General features: G+C 46.2%; 1 protein-coding gene across 1 annotated transcript in view; it reads right to left on the bottom strand.

Annotated features, from left to right (window-relative positions):
• SF3B2 (splicing factor 3b subunit 2) overlaps positions 1 to 16421 on the bottom strand; it is a 329817-nt gene that overhangs the window by 118221 nt on the left and 195175 nt on the right. The window contains exons 13-14 of the mRNA XM_029614631.1: positions 8750 to 8899; positions 7678 to 7767 (exon numbers count right to left, since the gene is read on the bottom strand). Of these exons, the coding sequence (XP_029470491.1) occupies positions 7678 to 7767; positions 8750 to 8899 (240 nt within the window). The remainder of the gene's footprint in view (positions 1 to 7677; positions 7768 to 8749; positions 8900 to 16421) is intronic.

Raw genomic sequence — 16421 nt, 5'->3', positions numbered from 1 at the left:
AGTAAGGCTGCTCTTGGCAAAACTGACAACCCAGCCGAGTGATTGGAGGAGGGATAAAACTCTCTCGACCGCCCGCTGGCACAGATCCCTGGACTTTGCCCGGATGAACCAATCGTCCAGATAGGGATGGACCAGGATTCCTTCCTTCTGCAGGGTCACCGCCACCACCACCACCATTACCTTGGTGAAGGTGCGGGGAGCGGTCGCTAGGCCGAATGGCAGGGCCTGGAACTGGAAATGCTGTCCTAGAACCTTGAAGAGAAGGAAGCGCTGATGGTCCTTTAGGATGGCAATGTGAAGATAAGCCTCTGTCAAATCCAGGGACGCCAGGAACTCTCACCGGTGAACTGCAGCAATAACTGAAAGAAGGGTTTCCGTTCTGAAGTGTAGAATCCTGAGAGCCCTGTTGACTAGCTTGAGATCCAAGATTGGTCGAAAGGAGCCTTCCTTCTTGGGGACGACGAAGTAGACGGAATAATGGCCAGACCCATGCTCTGGTAGCGGCACAGGGAGAATGGCCCCCAAATCCAGGAGACGCTCCAGTGTCTGCAGCACTGCGCCCGGCTTTCTTAATCCGCACGGGGAGAAGACAAACCTGTCTGAGAGGACGAGCAAACTCTAAAGCGTATCCGTGCCGTAGAATATCCAAGACCCATTGGTCTGAGGTTATTTTGATCTCGTAGAAAACGGTCAGGCGTTCTCCGATCTGAGGAGTCCAGGAGTGGGCTGGCAAAACTTCATTGGGAGGATTTAGCAGAAGCCCCCCTGGGGGAAGAGGGCGTCTCGAACTGGCCGTCGTCCCCAAAAGGAATGAGACCAGGACTGTGATCGTGAAGAGTGCGGTCTGTGAGGGGCTGGCCTCGCCTGGTGGAAATGACGCTGTTCTCTGAAACGGTATCGCGTGGTGCTGTACGTCCAAGGTCAGAGGACGACCTTCTGGTAATTTATGTACTTTATTCTCTCCAAGCGACTTAATGAGTTGATCCAACTCCTCACCAAACACTAACCTACCCTTGAAGGGGAGAGAGCCCAGCTGAGACTTGGAAGAAGAATCTGCCGACCAGTTTCTGAGCCAGAGGAGGCGTCTAGCTGAGACCACTGAAACCATGGACCTGGCCAGGACTCAGAGAAGATCATAGGGAGCGTCCGCCCATAGGCAATAACCGCCTCAAGTCGTTCCGCCTGCTGAGCCTCTTCTGGCGGAAGTTCTTGTGTGCTGAGCAGCTGCTGGACCCACCGGAGACCTGCTCTCTGCATCCCTAACCCCCAGGGCAGATACTTCAAAAACCCTCTTCAAGTAAACCTCAAGCTTGCAGTCCTGCAGGTCTCTGAGGGCTGCTCCTCCAGTTACTGAAATAGTTGTCCTCTTCTTGACTGCCGTAACGGAAATATCCACCTTCGGTACCTTCAGCAGGTCCAGGGACTCTTCTGGGAGTGGGTACAGCTTTCTCCATCGCTCTGCCGATCCGCAGAAAGGCGTCCGGAGTGTCCCACTCCCTGGACAACAATTGGAGAAGCATAGGATAAAAAGGAAAGGTCTTTGAGGGAGGCAGAAGGCCTGCAATAACCGGGTCTCCCTTCTTCTGTGTCGCAGTACTGGGTCCAGGGGACTCCTGGGGAGCCTCGATATGCAATTCTGTCAGGGCATGTGAAATAAGCAAGTCCAACTTGTCCTTCTGAAAAAGGCACAGGACCCGAGGGTCATCTCCCTCCACGTGCGCCAAAAGACTAGGGTCATCCAAGTCTGGGTCCACCCCCGCTACCACCGGGGGAGGGGGAAACAGGCCGAGTCGGGCGGGACCCTGCTCGAACTCGACAGCACCCTAAAGGAGCCCCTGGGGCTGGAGGCAAACCTGGTGCTGTACCTACCCCTAGGTTGTACAGAGCCCTGAGAAAGCCCTGCCAGATCTGAAGGGTCCCCCAGTCTGATCACTTTGGTTGGAGGGGGGGGGGGGGGGGGTGCTAGGGCAGGGTCCTGGTGCTGGTAAAGCCTTGCCAAATAGGCATTGTGCATTAGCAAAATAAATTCAGCCGAGAAGGGTTCTGGAGGGGGAATGGTAGAGGGAGGGGCAGGGGGATCCCCTGATGGCGGCTCTCCTTCTGGGAGATAAGCCGGAGTAAGGACCGGCGGCAAAGAATCTCGGTCTGTGTCATCGGGGGGGGGGCTGGCCGCGCTGGAGCATCCGTGTGAGAATTCAAGATGGCCGCCGGAGCCAACCTCTCCTGAGCCTGGCGCGCGTTTACGCGTGAAACAGACCGCCCCTGAGGCCTCGAGGTGCCCTCCCTGCTGGGGAGGCACCTGGCACACAGGCCGTCACGTGAGAGCCTCGACCTGGGCTCACCACATGCACTGCATCGCGATGGACGCGGCATGGAGGTAAGCCGAAGTCCAAAAACCTCCAGAGACTGCAGGCAGTAAGAAAGCTGCGCTTGCCCTGCAGCCAAAACCACCCTTTTTTTTTTGTAAGAGTCAGAGGAATGCCGCGTCTCAAACTCTAGCTGACCCGAGGAAATGACCTCTCAGGCAGCGGGTCGAGGGGGAGAGGTTGGACTACCAGCTTTCACCCCTAAGGCAGTCAAATAAACACCTGTAAGGAGGGAAAATATACAACTTACCCCCAAAAGACAGAAACAGTAAAGCGCAATAAAAAGACAAGTCTGCCACTGAGCAAACGTTCTGCCTGCAAGTCCTAGCAGAACATCCACAGAGGACATCCTCTCTGTTACAATTAACTTTTTTTTTTTTTTTTTTTACTTATGATCCATCCAATGGATGTCAGAGAAAAGAAAACAAACAAATTTCTAAACTATAACTTCTCTAAAGACACTGGGGAACCGAAGGTGAGACCCACATCTGCTGGAGTCAGAGAAACACTGGAGGATTACAGAAGGTGCTCCAGCTTATGAGAGAGCGCCCTCCTAGTTTTTGCTCTGACTCCATCTGCTGGTAGAGGGGGGAACAACCCTCGGTCTGGACTGATCCTGGTACGTACAGGGAACGAGACCTTGATTGAAAAAATCTCTTACCCTTCGATTTATCCTCGGGTAACCTGAGGACTTTATTGTCTCCAAGAGAGTGGATCAGCTGCTCTAGATCCTCGCCAAACAAGAACTTACCTTTGAAAGGCAAGGATGCCAATTGTGCCTTAGAGGAAACATCCGCTGCCCAATTGCGAGCCAAAGTAACCTTCAGGCGGCCACAGCTGAAGCCATTACTCTGGAGGAAGAACGCACCAAATCATAGAGGGCATCCGCACCGTAAGCCACAGCTGCTTCCACATGCTCAGCCGTATCCGCGTCCACACCTGAGACAAATTATCTTGAAGCTACTGTACCCACCGGAGACAAGCATGCTGCAAGAAACTTGAACAAAAGCACTGCACGCAAACCCAGGGACGCCACCTCAAAAATCCTTTTAAGGTGTAACTCCATCTTACGAACTTGTAGATCTTTTAAAGCGGCCGAAGCGATAACCGGAATCGTGGTGCGCTTAGTCACAGCAGACACTGCCGCATCTACTTTTGGGAGAGAAACAAAATTCTAAATCCTGTTCTGGTAGAGGGTAAAGTTTCCCCATGGCTCTGCCAACCTTTAAACCAGAATCAGGAGTTCCCCCATTCCTCTTCTACTAACTTTCCTAACAGACTTGCGGTAAGGGAAAGAAGTTGGAGGATCTTGGATGGCATCCTCGCTATCCAAATCCTGGTTCTCCTGAGGCATTTTAACCCTAAGAACCTGGTAAGCCGAGGGAAGCAAAACGTCCAGCTATTCCCTTTTAAAAAGGCGGACCACCTTAGGATCCTCCGCCTTATGAACAAGAGACACAGGGTTATCCCCTTGACCCGCATTCTCGGTAGCAAGAATAACCGGAGCCACCAGGGGAGCTTGGCCAGACCCCGAACCAGTACCACCAGGAGCTATGATAGCGTCCTCCGGATCAATCGCCCCAGCTGCATCACCATGCGGGTGAAAAGTCAAGCCCTGTGCTGAGGGAACCCTATTACTGGGCATAGGAGACCTCCTGGGACCCCCCCGAAGGACCCTCAGTGGGCTGGACTGGTGGAATCTGCAGCTGTGTAGTCCCCCAAGCCGCTTTCTGTCTGGCCATATAGGCATCATGAAGTAACAAAACAAAGTCTGTGGAGAAAAGCCTCCCTGCATCAAAAACCAGCATGGTCTGGTTGAAAAACAGGCAAACCAGAGCTTTCCTCCCCTTCTAGCCCTCCCTGCCCGTTCCCCAACCTGGAACAGACCAGAGACAGAGATGGAGGACCCTCCCCCGGCAATGCAGGAACTGCCACGGCAAAATCCAAAATGGCCACAGTTTCTGCGCCGGCCGGGTGAGGTAAAAAAGAAGTTGCAGCGGGTCCAAAAGACAACAATACTCGATGCTGTTTAGCAGGAGAAGGAGCCACAGACAAACCCTCCCCGCAGTCGGCACAGTTAGCACATAACCCCAACCTATTAAGCCAGGAAGAATCAGAGCTGCATGAATGGCATGCCCTGCCGCGAGCAGGAAGAGAAAATTAAAATCCTCTCTGAAAGTACTCACCATGACAAAAGAAAAGGTCCCACAAACAAACAACCACAGTCCCACAAAAAGCTCCTACTTAAGGGGAGGAAGTCGCTCCGGTGCAAACAGTTTTTTGTTTAGCTTTAGTAAAAATGAACAACCTGCCCTGAAAAAAGGCAAAATTAGCCAAAACATTCTTGTAAAAAATTCTTGTAAAGAGCCTGCTGCCGCCTCAGTGGCCTCGTGAAGGGAGGGATCTGGACAACCAGATTTACACCTCACGGGGGTCCAGACCAAGCACACACAAGGGTACCAACCCCCGGCTCAGCCGCCTCAACCGGACAGGAAGAACCCTAAGGATTCTAAAAAAATAAAAGAAACCCCCGGGTGGAAGGCTCAAAGAAAAAAATTAGTCAACTACAGAATTGCAGGATTAACAGCCTCTGCCATCTGCTGGAGACAGAGAAATATTGACGAACTGCAGGTGACAAGGTTGCTTATATACGGTGTCAGCGAGGTTTTTTTTTTCTCTGTCTCCATCTGCTGGATAGGGGGAGATGAACCCAGGTGTCTGGACTGATCCGAGTACATACAGGGAAATCCCCTTTCTTAGAAGATCCACTTGTAACCACCACTGTAGTTGTATGCAGATCTCCATTGGAAGGAGAAGCCAAATCGAATAGCCCTGAGACTGTGGGCTCCAACGAACCAGCAGAGTGCACTGAACGGGGCACATGTGCGCCCTTGCCCACGCCACCACCTCCAGAGTTGGTGCCATCAATCCGAGTACCTGTAGAGAAGACCAGAATGTCAGACACATGGTGTTCGTCAATAGAAGCAACAGTGCCATCAGCTTCTGAATACGGCCTTCCAGCAAGAACACCCTGCCCTGCTTCGTGTCGAACTGAATACCGAGATAACTCTAAGGTCTGGGATGGCCGAAGATTGCTCTTGGTTAGATTCACTACCCAACCTAGCTCCTGAAACAAGGAATCACCTTGCGCGAGGCCTGAAGGCTCTCTTCTAGACTCTTGGCCTGAATCAGCCAATCGTCTAAGTACGGGTGAATCAGAATCCCATCCTCTCTCAACTCTGCCACCACCACCACAACAACCTTGGAATATGTTCTGGGCGTGGTGGCCAAACCAAAAAGCAGCGCTTGAAACTGATGTTGCCCAAAAACTGCAGAAATCATTTATGCTCTACCTGGATGGGAAAGTATGCCGCTGACAAGTCCAGACACGTCAAACTCCTCCAACAGTACTGCCATTATCACTGAACATAAGGTTTCCATGTGAAAATGAGTCACCCGCAAATGATGGTTGACTCCTTTGAGATCTAGGATGGGGTGAAAAGAGCCCTCCTTCTTGGGCACAACAAAAGAAATTGAATATCGTCCTGCATTTTCTTGTGGGCACTGGAACTCCAGCCCGCAGGCTGAGGAGCTTTGACAATGTACACTCCACTGCCTGCCTCTTCTGCGCAGAGTTGCAGGGAGACACCATGAAAACGTCCCGGTGACACTGTGAAGCTCTAGAGTAGAGTCATCTCTCATCACCTCCAGAACCCACTGGTGTGATGTGACTGACACACCTCCAATTAAAGGGAGAGGCGACCTCATCTCCTGTTCCTGGGGGTGGGTCAGAACACCTCCAGTGGGGGGGGGGGGGGGGGGGGGGGGGAACTCCACTACCCAAGCCTATGCCCCATCTGGGCTGCCTGGGATAAAAGGACTGAGACCTACCCAAAGGTCAAGCCCTCCAAAAAGCTGTAATGGTGAAAATGTTTGAAACCCCTAGTACGATTTCTCGTGCTGGAGAAGCTCAGCATCTGTTTCTTATCTTCTGGTAACCGAGGAACCTCCCCCAAACAAGCTCCCAAACAAGAGTGAACCTTCAAGGAGCAGTATCATAAGGTCAGAATTCGAAATTGCATCAGCCAGCCAACTTCTAAGCCATAGCTGACACCTGGCTGTTATTACCAAAGCTAGACTGAGATGCTCAAATATGGCAAGCAGCACAAAGGGCAAGCAGCACTTAGGCTTCTTTGCTATTGGTGCCATCAGGTTGTCAGTATGCTCTAACAGGCATCTTATAACACTGTGCCCAGCTGTGTTAGCGCTGCAAAAGAATTGATGCCCAAAATTTATATGCCCAAAAATTAGGCACACACAAAGTGTTCCAAATAAGCGCAGAAAACTGAGTTCCCATCGTGACCCTCAGACAGTGCACTTAAATAAATGCACGCAAGTGCACACACGCACAACTAAGCTCCCAGATAGGCACCCCTAACGCACCCAACTAGGTGCACAAACTGGGTGCACTGCCGGGCGCAAAAGCACTAACAGACATAACCGAAAAGGGTAGACTAATGCGCAAGAGAAACCGCGCAAAAATGCTACTGCGGCCTACCACACAGCAAACTCAAGCCTGACAGCAGGGCCTAGCGAAAAAAGCTGCTCAACCCACCAAGCTGCCCACGTTCCCTAAGCTCCCTTGGAGGCGGGAATGAATGTTGGATTGGTGCGCCGAACAAGGAGACCTGAGGGGAGAAGAATCCCTACTTAACTCCCCCCCTCTCTCTTTTTTTTTTTTTACCTGAACTCAAGTCCATCCAGCTGAGTTCAAGTTTGGTCTTCAGCTGCAGGGGGAGAGAGCAAGGACCTTACCTGCATCGATCGGCTTCCTGCACCTGCTTGCCTTTCAGCTGTTTTTTGTTTTTTTTTTTTTTACAGCTAAGGCCACGCCGGCTGAAAACAAGCTAACGGACCAAGGCACTCATCTGAGGGAAGGATCCAAGGATATCACCTCAGGATTTCTTGACTGAGGGAGGGACTATAAGCTATCACCAAAGGAGAGCGGGGCAAATTAAAATTTCCTTCTTTTCTCCTTTAAAATTTTTAAGCAATCCCCATTCGGGAGATGCACATCCACCATCTGCTGGAGATAGAGAATACTGGTGGGCTGATGTCAGTGCAGGGGTATATATACCGTGATGTCAGCTTTGCACCATCTCCATCTGCTGGTAGAAATGCATAACCCACTGGTTCTGGATTCACCTGTCCGTATACTAAGAAAGCGCTATTGTTATTTGGCACTGCAGGAGACGATTTTACCAAGAATGTGCCTTGTGGCTCAGACAAGGCCTTGCCCTAAGTTACTTACCAGCCCCACGGGCATGCCCAGAGCAATACGCAAGTCATCTGACAAATCCCCAGGTTTCTTCTCTTTCAGCCGTGTCTCAAACTCTTTACCCTACGGGAAACGGAGTAGTGGACATAGTGTCAAAAGATTTATTTTATTTAAAGGTTTTTATATACTGATAACTGTTTGCATATCGTATCTGTTTACAATTAACGTATAACAAAGATATAGAAGATACATGGAACGATTTGGTTACATGGCATGGTAAGGGAAAGGTACATAACTTAGTATGCAGAGAGTACATAACTATTGAGGGAGAAATATATAAGTATATATAAATATATATAAGAGAAACTATGTACACATTGGTCATATTTGAAAGCATGTACAAGTTACAAGTTGCAAGTTACATGGCATGGTAAGAGGAAGGTATATAACAGTGTGCAGAGAGTACATAACTGTTGAGGGAGACATATATAAGTATATATAAATCTATATAGGAGAAACTATGTAATATTGGTCATATTTGAAAGCAAGTTACATAGCATGGTCAGAGGGGGGTAAATAATATTATATTGAGAACTTGTTGATAACATATATATATATTATATTATAAAATTGAGTCTATAAACAAAGTCATGTAGAGAAAGGGCACCCGCGGGAGAAGGTAGGGATTAGGGGGGTAGGCTAGCTTGAAGAGCCACGTTTTCAATTTTTTTTTTAATTTGTGTGTGCATGGTTCCAAGTGTAGTTCAGGCAGCATTGAGTTCCAGTTGATGGGTCCTGCTATTGAGAGTGCTCTATCCCTAGTGGAGGACAGTTATGTGCTGTTCACAGTCATTGCATTCCTCTCTCATAAAAAACAGATTCTGCAGACATTTTTACTTTATAAAGATCAGAAGAGAGGAGAGAGGCAGACAAACACTTGTTTTCATTGATTTTGGTGATCTGCAAAACGAGGCAGAGGATGGGTGTAAGATACTGGCATTGAGTTTGGTGAGGGAGCCCAGAATAGCCCCCAGAGGAGCACAGCGAATAAGCCACCTCATCTCATGAAGTAGGACACACAGAAAAAGAAGAGCCGCAGCCTCACCTCATAGTACAAGTCTCCATGTATGGTCAGTTTGGGCTTTGTCTGCCATTTGAAGAAGGCATCATGTAGCTTCTGATAGTCGATGTCTATCTTCCCCATTTTGGGACGCACCTTTTCTCGCATTTTTGACTTCATCGTCTTCTGCTCCTCCTGGGAGACATGAAAAATGGGTCAGAGGGTAACAGAAGTCCCTCCGCCCCCCAACTCCCAGGACCACACCCAGTGAGGGCCCTCTCTTCACCCACCAACCCACCCAAAAGCCATGCATGCAAGCGTTCCACACACACTCTCAGATTCACATATTGCAAGGCCCCTCCAATCTTTTAGGCTGATACAGTAAAATCGGCGGAGAGCCGGCACTCCGAGGTGAGCGCCCGCTCTCCCGTGTGCCCAGGCCACTCTTCTGGGCGCGTGATCCAGTATTTAAATGAAGGCCCGCCGTAAAAAGAGGCGCTAGGGACACTAGCGCGTCCCTAGCGCCTTCTTTTTGATAGGAGCGGCGGCTGTCAGTGGGTTTGACAGCCGACGCTCAATTTTCCCAGCGTCTGTTCTCAAACCCGCTGACAGCCACGGGTTCGGAAAACAGATACTGGCATAATTGAGCGCGTGTCTTCCGACCCGCAGGACAATTTTTTAATTTTGTTTGAATTTTTAATTTTTTTTAAATTTTGGGGCCTCCGACTTAATATCGCTATGATATTGAGTTGGAGGGTGTACAGAAAAGCAGTTTTTTCTGCTTTTCTGTACACTTTCCCGGTGCCGGCAGAAATTAACGCCAGTTGCCTTTGGGCAGGCGTTAATTTCTGAAAGTAAAATGTGCGGCTTGGCTGCATATTTTACTTTCTGTATGGCGCGGGAATAACTAATAGGCCCATCAACATGCATTTGCATGTTGCGGGCACTATTAGTTTTGGGGGAGGTGGTTGGCTGCGCGTTTTTGACGCGCTATTACCCCGTACTGTATAAGGGGTAAGAATAGCGCATCGAAAACGCGTGGCCAATCACGGGCCAACAATGTGCTCCACCTGTATCAGCTTGTTTGTTAGACTCACCCATGGCAAGTGCCCCCTATTCCCCACACCTCCAGGAGCCATGTAGCAAGACTGTACCTCCTTCCTAGTCCCACACATGGCAATGTGCCCCAGTCCCTCTTTTCCAGAGATGTGCACAGCAATATAGGAAAATTCGTTCTTACCTGCTAATTTTTTTCCTGTAATACCACAGATCAGTCCAGACTCCTAGGTTTATGCCTCCCTTCCAGCAGATGGAGACAGAGAAAGTTTTACTGACACTGCCATATAGCCTTGCATGCTTCCTGCAGTCCCTCAGTATTGACTTGTACCAAAGCCAAGATATTAGAATAACAATCAAAAAAAACCCTGAATGAGCAAAGGAAACCTAAAAAACAGTTAAACATGTCCCCATAAAAAAAACAAAACAAAACAAAACTTGAAGGACCAAACAAAACCTGTGCCATTCTTCAGATTAAGTACCATAACAAAAGAAGTGGACTCTCCAAAAGACTCCCTACCTCAAATGGGTGGGACTCTGGACTGCTATATGGTACTACAGGAACGAAAATTAGCAGGTGTGAACCAATTATCCTTTCCCTATATGTACCCAGATTAGTCCAGACTCCTGGGATGTACCAAAGCTTCCCTAAACGGGGTGGGACCTCAAGAGTCCTGCTCGAAGTACACTGACTCCAAAGTCCCCAGTCTCTGGGGCCCGGACATCCAAATGATGTTTGGCGAAAGCGTGCAGAGACTTCCAAGTGGCCACCCTGCAAATCTCCTGCGGTGACATTTGTTGACATTCAGCCCAGTATGCTGCCTGGGAACGAGGAGAATGAGCTCTTAAGCCCTCTGATACTGAACGCCCCTGACAGATATACGCAAATCCAATAGCTTCTTTCAACCACCACGTAATTGTGTCCTTTCTTTGCATCATTCCACAACACAAAAAGGTGATCCGACTTGGTATTACATTAGGGCTCAGCAGCATGATACTGTGGCACATCATGTTTTAATTTGGGAACCATTCCTCTATTGGTATAAAGATTATTAAGGAGGGCATGGCCTCTGGAAACTGGGGGTTAAATGTGTCGGGGATATTGGTAAACACAATTTTTCTGAACCAGAGTAATGTGAGATGAAAAGATGAGACCCTCCTCACACCCTTCTGAAACAATTCCTACCAAGCTCCTCTTATCTATTCCTAAAACTATTGCTAAACCTCTATCTAACATACTCAACCTATCCTTGGAACAAGGTATGGTCCCTAACATACTTAAACAAGCTGTGGTCAAACCCATTCTTAAAAAACCCAACCTTGATCTGTCTATTTTATCTAATTTCAGACCCATCTCCATACTCCCTTTCCTCTCCAAAATCCTAGAAAAACTAGTCAATTCTCGCCTGAGTATCTTGACCAATATAATATCCTCTCTTCCACACAAAATGGTTTCCGGAAACACTTAAGGACTGAAACCTTGCTTCTTTCCCTTACAGACACAATAATCAAAGGAATGGACAGTGGTAATTCCTATCTTCTTGCCATGCTAGACATTTCAGCAGCTTTTGATACCGTCAATGACAATATCCTTAACAACATCCTCATGAGTATTGGTATCTATGGAACTGCACTTTCCTGGATAAAGTCCTACCTACAAAATCGATACTACTCAGTTACCATTGATAATAATGAATCTGATCCAATTAACCTTGACCGAGGCGTCCCCCAAGGTTCCTCTCTCTCCTCAATGCTATTTAACATATACATGCTCCCTCTTGCCAATCTTCTTACCAGTCTAGGTATCAAACACTTCCATCTACACAGATGATGTTCAAATTCTCCTCCCCTTTACAGACTCCCTTCAATCCGCTCTCCAAAACTGGGAATCCTGCCTCACCTCTATTAACCAACTACTCACCGACATGCACCTGGCTCTCAATCTTCAGAAAACTGAGCTCCTCATCATCTCCTCTAAACGTCCTTTACCCGCCATTCCCCCATCCTACTCTTCCACCACCTTCCCCACTCACACTCGAAGCCTTGGTATTATGATTGACAACCAGCTCTTCCTTAAACCCTTTATAAAATCTATCACCAGTGACTGCTACTTCAAGCTACAAACGATTAAAAAAACTCAGACAACTGCTATACTTCACTGACTTTCGCAACGTCTTACAGTCTATTTTTTCCAAAATAGACTACTGTAATGCCCTACTCCTTGGCCTCCCTACTACCTACACCAAACCTTTACAACTCTTACAGAATGCCTCAGCACACATCCTTACAAATTCTAAAGAGAGACCACATTATGCCAACACTTATAGAGCTTCATTGGCTTCCAATTAAATCGAGAATCCTATACAAAACCTTATCCCTCATTCATAAATGCATCATAAATGAAAACACTCACTGGATCAACCCTCCACAAGACCGACTCGTTCCACCCATCAAGGAATGCTCCGCCCCCCTTCGGTCAAATCCACCAAACTCACCTCCACTACTAAAAGAGCCTTTTCACTGGCTGGCCCCACCCTATGGAACTCCATGCCTCCAAGACTTCATACTGAAACCTCCACCCCTAAATTAAAAAAAAAAACAAACTAAAAACCTGGCTGCTTTTACAGGCCTTTCCCTCAAATACCTCTCATTATTGAACCTCCGCCAATGTGAACGAACGCTTGGAGTTCTTCTACACTATATTGATACCAGGTACTTTCGAATTCTATTGTAAATAATTGTTTGTATATACAGTTATTCCTTACCATTTCCTTCTAACTTTTGTTAATTTAATAACAGAGCTTATTCCCTTAAATACCCCTAACTTCTTACCCGAGACATCCCCTCAAAACATTGTACCTAGTTAATCTGTTTCCTCAAAAACATTGTATCTAGTTAATCTGTATTCCGCCTTTTTACTACAGTTTTTTGTTCTTTGTAAAGGCTATGCCAGTTCTTGCGGCGTTGCTGTTTGTGTTTTATGTAAACTGATAACGATGTGCAAACGGATGTCGGTATATAAAAATGCTAAATAAATAAAAATAAAATATAATAGATGGATAACCTGGGCAAAGGGGTACAAGACGTGTGCTCCCAGGGCCTTTCGAAATGCTATGGTCTCTCATACCCAACTATCCAAGTCCTTATACACCATGGGGGGGGGAGGTACCGGGGGAGGGGGGGGGGGGACGAAAAAGGAATGGGCAAAACTGTAATATGTTCAAAGTTTATTGAAGATTGTTTATGCACAATACCAATGTTCAATGTTCTCAGGATGTTAATGCTTTTGCCAATAAAAATTTAAATAAAAAAAAAAATAGGTGATCCGACAAGCGGAAGCTTTTAGTAACCTTAAGATACCACAACAATGCGCGCTTGACATCTAAAAGTCGCAAGTCCCTCGCATGAGATGTTGTAGCCTCTAAGTTCGGGAAAGCTGGGAGCTCCACTGACTGATTTACGTGGAATGACGAAACCACCTTCAGGAGAAAGGCTGGAACCATCCCTCAAGGAAACTCCCGGATCTGAAATTCTCAAGAAAAGGCTCCCTACATGACAAGGCTTGAAGCTCAGAGATCCTTCTGGCGGAACAAATCGCCATCAAAAAAACCACCTTCAATGTCAGATCTTATGGTAGACCTCTTGAGGGGCTCGAACGACGCTGCACAGATTAAGGCTCCAAGAGGGACATAGCTTCTGAACCAGGGGATGCAAATGCTTTGCTCCATGGAGAAAACATACCACATTCGGGTGAGCAGACAGTGCGCTCCATGAATCATGCCAGAGACATTTCAAGGCTGCCACTTGTACGCTGAGGGAATTGAAAAACAAACCCTTTATCAAACCTCTTTGCAAGAAAGAAAGAATAATCGCTATGGAGGCTCGCTTAGGAACACCTTGCTCCAAGCACCAATCCTCAAACACCTTTCCAGACCCTCACATATGCCAAGGAGGTGGAAGACTTCCAAGCCTGCAAGAAACTAGCAATAACCTCTTCAGAGCAGCCCTTGTCTCTTAAATGCTTCCTCTCAAAAGCCAAGTCGTGAGACAGAACCAATCCGCCTAATCCGAAAATATGAGACCTTGACGAAGGAGTTTGGGAAGATGAGAGAGCAGTAATGGGCCGTCTATCGCTAGATTAAACAGGTCTGCCAACCAAGACCACAGAGACCACTCCGGAGCCACTAGAATCACGTTTCCTTGATGGATCTCCACACGCCGCAATATTTTGCCCATCACAAGCCACATGGTAACATTTAAAGCAGAGCGTCCTTCGGCCAAGGAAGAATTAAGACAGACTCCTCCTCCTTCTGCAAGGGAAGAGCTCAGTAACCCACAATTCAGTGGGAGCACTGAGAGGAGAGGATTCCTTGCTGGTGGCTGAAAGGAATCAGTAAGTTCTGCTTGGGAAATTTTTTTAAAACTATTGGGGAGAAGTAAACTATTGGGGTATATTAATTAGTGTATTTGTTTTTTTAAATAGTCAGTAAGAGTTTATAAACAGAAGTTAGTGTTTTGTTTTTTTTTAAATAGTAAGGCAGCTAATAAACAAATTAGTGTTTGTTTCCCAATCCTCCCACCTTTAGCTCATCCTTTAATTTATAGGCAGGTGGCACTTTCAGACACACACAAAAAAAAAAAATCAGCCCTATAATTTAACTTCACAAATTCCCCACATCTTATTGAGAGTTTGATTATTCCCTTGTAGGACACTACCAGATATATAGTGAATACACTAATACATTTAAAGGACCCTAATTAGACACATTCCTACTCCCATAGCAACCTAAAACTTAACTAGGACCTGAACAAATGTTTTTTTTTTAATTTTTTATTTATTGCATTTCTTATGTTATTACAATTCAATTTGGATATAGGGGAAGCATAAATTTCACAAGATATTCAAATCCAATACATATTTTTCCCCGTACATTATCCACACCAAGGATAATAAAAGAAAATATTAGAGAGCATAGACATTAAGTAAAGCACATGGAGCAATACAAAAGAATACTTTCAAATCTTCCTTGTACTCCCTCATTACCTCTAATGATCCCTTAATAACAACTCTTAGGAGTGTGTATCTAGAAATGCTCTTAATTGATCCGGGTAGTTGAAAATATATGAATTTTGTTGATATTTTATATAACATTTGCAAGGGTAGCGTAATGAGAATTGTGCACCTCTATCTTGCACTTCCTTCCGGAGTGCTATAAAGTTTTTTCGTCTTATCTGAGTTGTTCGCACAACATCCGGAAATATTCTTACAGGCGCACCATAAAAATCTTGTTTTTGTAGTCTAAAGTGAAGTTTTAACACTTCATCTCTCTCTGAGTGGGAAAGAAACTGTACTAATAAAGTTGCTCTATTATCAATTTTTGATTCAAATGATTTTTCCAGAAATTCTGTCAAATTGAAATTTTCTACCTCTTAAATTATTATCCTCCTTACCTTGTTGTAGATAATAAATCTTAGATATTTTAGGAATTGAATTATCTGAATATTTTAAGATATTTTTCAGGTAACTATTAAATAAGTCCACTGGAGTAACCAACTGGACTTTAGGAAAATTTAATATTCTTAAATTCAATTTCCTGTTCTGATTCTCTATCATCTCTATTTTTCCTTCATATTCTTGTACAGATTTTATTAAATTCACCTGAATTTTCTGAATTCCTCCCACTTTCTCATCCAGAATATTAACATTTTTCTCTAGATTTTCAATCTTCCCTTGCATGTGCACATTCTTATTCAATACTTCTTGAACATTAAGAGTTAATTTATTTATCGATTTTTGCATATTCATAATCATTAAACCCAATTCCTCTAATGTGAGTTTCTTTGGAGTAATCTCCAGTATGTCTTGGAACAGTCCTTCTAGATACAATATCTGATGGCTGTTGCGGAGTTCCATTTCCTCTACCTATATCTGAACCATCCCTGGCCTCCCAGGACTTTTGATCTTCACCGTCCTCAGATTCTTGTTGGTTCTCCAACATCTCCTTGGGAGCCAGGAGGGCCTCCTGATGATATTACGGCTCTCTCAGATTTCATAGATGGAGGGGCCGGTTTCTCCGGGGCACCGGGGGTTAAAGATGTTTCGCTGGCCAGAGTGGCTAACTCTTGCTCCTGAGTCATACCACTAGCGGCCCCAACCGGTGTTCTCACAGAGGGAGTTTGAAAACATTCAGAAATAGTTGACTGATACATTTTAACTGGAGTTGACATCAGGGAAAGTTCTCTTAACTTTGCCTTCCTCTTCGTATGAGGCATGGTCAAGATGGTGAGATGGACAGTGAAATGCTAAGAGAAATTAGGGAAGCTAACCAAATTGGTAGTGCAGTAATAATGGGAGACTTCAATTACCCCAATATAGACTGGGTAAATGTATCATCGGGTCACACTAGAGAGATAACGTTCCTGGATGGAATAAATGATAGCTTTATGGAGCAATTGGTTCAGGAACCGACGAGAGAGGGAGCAATTTTAGATCTAATTCTCAGTGGAGCACAGGACTTGGTGAGAGAGGTAACGGTGGTGGGGCCGCTTGGCAATAGTGATCATAATATGATCAAATTTGATTTAATGACTGGAAAAGGAACAGTGTGCAAATCCAAGGCTCTCGTGCTAAACTTTCAAATGGAAACTTTGATAAAATGAG

The sequence above is a fragment of the Rhinatrema bivittatum genome, chromosome 8 (genome assembly GCF_901001135.1).
Source record: "Rhinatrema bivittatum chromosome 8, aRhiBiv1.1, whole genome shotgun sequence".
In the NCBI taxonomy this organism is placed as follows: domain Eukaryota; kingdom Metazoa; phylum Chordata; class Amphibia; order Gymnophiona; family Rhinatrematidae; genus Rhinatrema; species Rhinatrema bivittatum.
This window is presented reverse-complemented; position numbering and strand designations above follow the sequence as displayed.